Here is a 3,850-nt window from a genome sequence, read left to right on the forward strand (position 1 = left end):
AATATCCACATGGTATGATATCCGGGTCGCCTCGTGGTTGGCGCAGTGTCAGGTCTCACCCCTTCCATCTACACTCTATTGGTAGCTCGGCGTTGGCTCCGGTTCCATGGAAAGTCATCTGTGTGGCAGAAATCTCCACAATAGGCGGAATGGATCTCTCAGCGGATTCTTTCAACGATTGAAAAGTCAGACCGGCTCAATGACCGGATGCGGCACACGCCGGGAAAAATATCACCAACAATTTCCTCCAAAAACCTTGTTTCCGATCTTTGGCCAGACTGAGTGAAGGCATCCGGTGAGATCGGTGATCACATTGCGGGTGTATCCGGTGAGATCGGTGATCACATTGCGGGTGTATCCGGTGAGATCGGTGATCACATTGCGGGTGTATCCGGTGAGATCGGTGATGACACCTCAGTATAGAGCCATGACACCCCAGTATAGAACCATGACACTCCAGTGTAGGGCCATGACACCCCAGTATAGAGCCATGACACCCCAGTATAGAGCCATGACACCCCAGTATAGAGCCATGACACCCCAGTATAGAGCCATGACACTCCAGTGTAGGGCCATGACACCCCAGTATAGAGCCATGACACCCCAGTATAGAGCCATGACACCCCAGTGTAGGGCCATGACACCCCAGTATAGAGCCATGACACCTCAGTGTAGGGCCATGGCACCCCAGTATAGAGCCATGACACCCCAGTATAGAGCCATGACACCCCAGTATAGAGCCATGACACCCCAGTATAGAGCCATGACACCCCAGTATAGAGTCATGACACCCCAGTATAGAGCCATGACACCCCAGTATAGATTCATGACATCCCAGTATAGAGCCATGACACCCCAGTATAGAGCCATGACACCCCAGTATAGAGCCATGACAACCCAGTATAGAGCCATGGCACCCCAGTATAGAGCCATGACACCCCAGTATAGAGCCATGACACCCCAGTATAGAGCCATGACACCCCAGTATAGAGCCATGACACCCCAGTGTAGAGCCATGACACCCCAGTATAGAGCCATGACACCCCAGTGTAGGGCCATGACACCCCAGTATAGAGCCATGACACCCCAGTATAGAGCCATGACACCCCAGTGTAGGGCCATGACACCCCAGTATAGAGCCATGACACCCCAGTATAGAGCCATGACACCCCAGTGTAGGGCCATGACACCCCAGTATAGAGCCATGACACCCCAGTATAGAGCCATGACACCCCAGTGTAGGGCCATGACACCCCAGTATAGAGCCATGACACCCCAGTATAGAGCCATGACACCCCAGTGTAGGGCCATGACACCCCAGTATAGAGCCATGACACCCCAGTATAGAGCCATGACACCCCAGTGTAGGGCCATGACACCCCAGTATAGAGCCATGACACCCCAGTGTAGGGCCATGACACCCCAGTATAGAGCCATGACACCCCAGTGTAGGGCCATGACACCCCAGTATAGAGCCATGACACCCCAGTATAGAGCCATGACACCCCAGTGTAGGGCCATGACACCCCAGTATAGAGCCATGACACCCCAGTGTAGGGCCATGACACCCCAGTATAGAGCCATGACACCCCAGTGTAGGGCCATGACACCCCAGTATAGAGCCATGACACCCCAGTGTAGGGCCATGACACCCCAGTATAGAGCCATGACACCCCAGTGTAGGGCCATGACACCCCAGTATAGAGCCATGACACCCCAGTGTAGGGCCATGACACCCCAGTATAGAGCCATGACACCCCAGTGTAGGGCCATGACACCCCAGTATAGAGCCATGACACCCCAGTGTAGGGCCATGACACCCCAGTATAGAGCCATGACACCCCAGTGTAGGGCCATGACACCCCAGTATAGAGCCATGACACCCCAGTGTAGGGCCATGACACCCCAGTATAGAGCCATGACACCCCAGTGTAGGGCCATGACACCCCAGTATAGAGCCATGACACCCCAGTGTAGGGCCATGACACCCCAGTATAGAGCCATGACACCCCAGTGTAGGGCCATGACACCCCAGTATAGAGCCATGACACCCCAGTGTAGGGCCATGACACCCCAGTATAGAGCCATGACACCCCAGTGTAGGGCCATGACACCCCAGTATAGAGCCATGACACCCCAGTGTAGGGCCATGACACCCCAGTATAGAGCCATGACACCCCAGTGTAGGGCCATGACACCCCAGTATAGAGCCATGACACCCCAGTGTAGGGCCATGACACCCCAGTATAGAGCCATGACACCCCAGTGTAGGGCCATGACACCCCAGTATAGAGCCATGACACCCCAGTGTAGGGCCATGACACCCCAGTATAGAGCCATGACACCCCAGTGTAGGGCCATGACACCCCAGTATAGAGCCATGACACCCCAGTGTAGGGCCATGACACCCCAGTATAGAGCCATGACACCCCAGTGTAGGGCCATGACACCCCAGTATAGAGCCATGACACCCCAGTGTAGGGCCATGACACCCCAGTATAGAGCCATGACACCCCAGTGTAGGGCCATGACACCCCAGTATAGAGCCATGACACCCCAGTGTAGGGCCATGACACCCCAGTATAGAGCCATGACACCCCAGTGTAGGGCCATGACACCCCAGTATAGAGCCATGACACCCCAGTGTAGGGCCATGACACCCCAGTATAGAGCCATGACACCCCAGTGTAGGGCCATGACACCCCAGTATAGAGCCATGACACCCCAGTGTAGGGCCATGACACCCCAGTATAGAGCCATGACACCCCAGTGTAGGGCCATGACACCCCAGTATAGAGCCATGACACCCCAGTGTAGGGCCATGACACCCCAGTATAGAGCCATGACACCCCAGTGTAGGGCCATGACACCCCAGTATAGAGCCATGACACCCCAGTGTAGGGCCATGACACCCCAGTATAGAGCCATGACACCCCAGTGTAGGGCCATGACACCCCAGTATAGAGCCATGACACCCCAGTGTAGGGCCATGACACCCCAGTATAGAGCCATGACACCCCAGTGTAGGGCCATGACACCCCAGTATAGAGCCATGACACCCCAGTGTAGGGCCATGACACCCCAGTATAGAGCCATGACACCCCAGTGTAGGGCCATGACACCCCAGTGTAGGGCCATGACACCCCAGTATAGAGCCATGACACCCCAGTGTAGATTCATGACACCCCAGTGTAGATTCATGACACCCCAGTACACAGTCTCTGATACACCCCAGAAGGGAACCCCTCCGGCGTCAGTCCTTACCTTCGGTCGGAGATGTTTTTAGCCGCCGGCACATGCCTTCCATGTCCCCATAATACTCCTTAATCTTGAGCACGGCCTCGGTCCCCCGCAGCTCCATGAGGGTGCGCAGTTCCTCCAGCGTGCAGCCGAATTCTGCCGCATGATTGGCCTCGTTTCTTTGGTTCTTGGAGTAGAAATCACTATTGCTCATGTCCCCCATGTTCAGGACTGTCACAGGGACCGAGGATCCCCAGAAATGCTGCTGCTCCTCACAATGCCGGACGGTGTCCCGCTGCGATCCAGATGTCTGCCTAGGTAGAGTGCAAGCTCCTTAGCCAAGCAACAGTCCACTGGCTGCTCAAATGCTTTCAAGGCTGCAAAACCCAATTCCTCCATTTAGCTTCTCCCATCAGACTGAAGTCCCGAAGCGTCTTCATCTCTCCGCTGCAAAACAAAGGCGAGAAAAGTGAGTCCCCCCTGACCCATTGTCCTGCCCGGTACACGGCTGCAGCCCCCGGCACACGCCGCAGCTAGATGAGACGCTTCATGTATATTGATGAGTACAGATACTGCCCATCAATCTTTCATTGGATAAGCATGTGCGGGC

At 55.2% G+C, this 3,850-nt stretch overlaps 1 protein-coding gene across 1 annotated transcript in view; it reads right to left on the reverse strand.

Annotated features, from left to right (window-relative positions):
- LOC108803199 (plasma membrane calcium-transporting ATPase 2-like) overlaps positions 1 to 3,519 on the reverse strand; it is a gene marked incomplete at its 3' end in the record, with an annotated part of 32,568 nt that extends 29,049 nt beyond the window's left edge. The window contains exon 1 of the mRNA XM_018575038.1: positions 3,265 to 3,519. Coding sequence (XP_018430540.1) covers positions 3,265 to 3,463 — 199 coding nt within the window. The remainder of the gene's footprint in view (positions 1 to 3,264) is intronic.
- Positions 3,520 to 3,850: the final 331 nt, after the last annotated feature.

The sequence above is a fragment of the Nanorana parkeri genome, unplaced genomic scaffold (genome assembly GCF_000935625.1).
Source record: "Nanorana parkeri isolate BGI_ZX_2015 unplaced genomic scaffold, ASM93562v1 scaffold3490, whole genome shotgun sequence".
Classification (NCBI taxonomy): Eukaryota; Metazoa; Chordata; class Amphibia; order Anura; family Dicroglossidae; genus Nanorana; species Nanorana parkeri.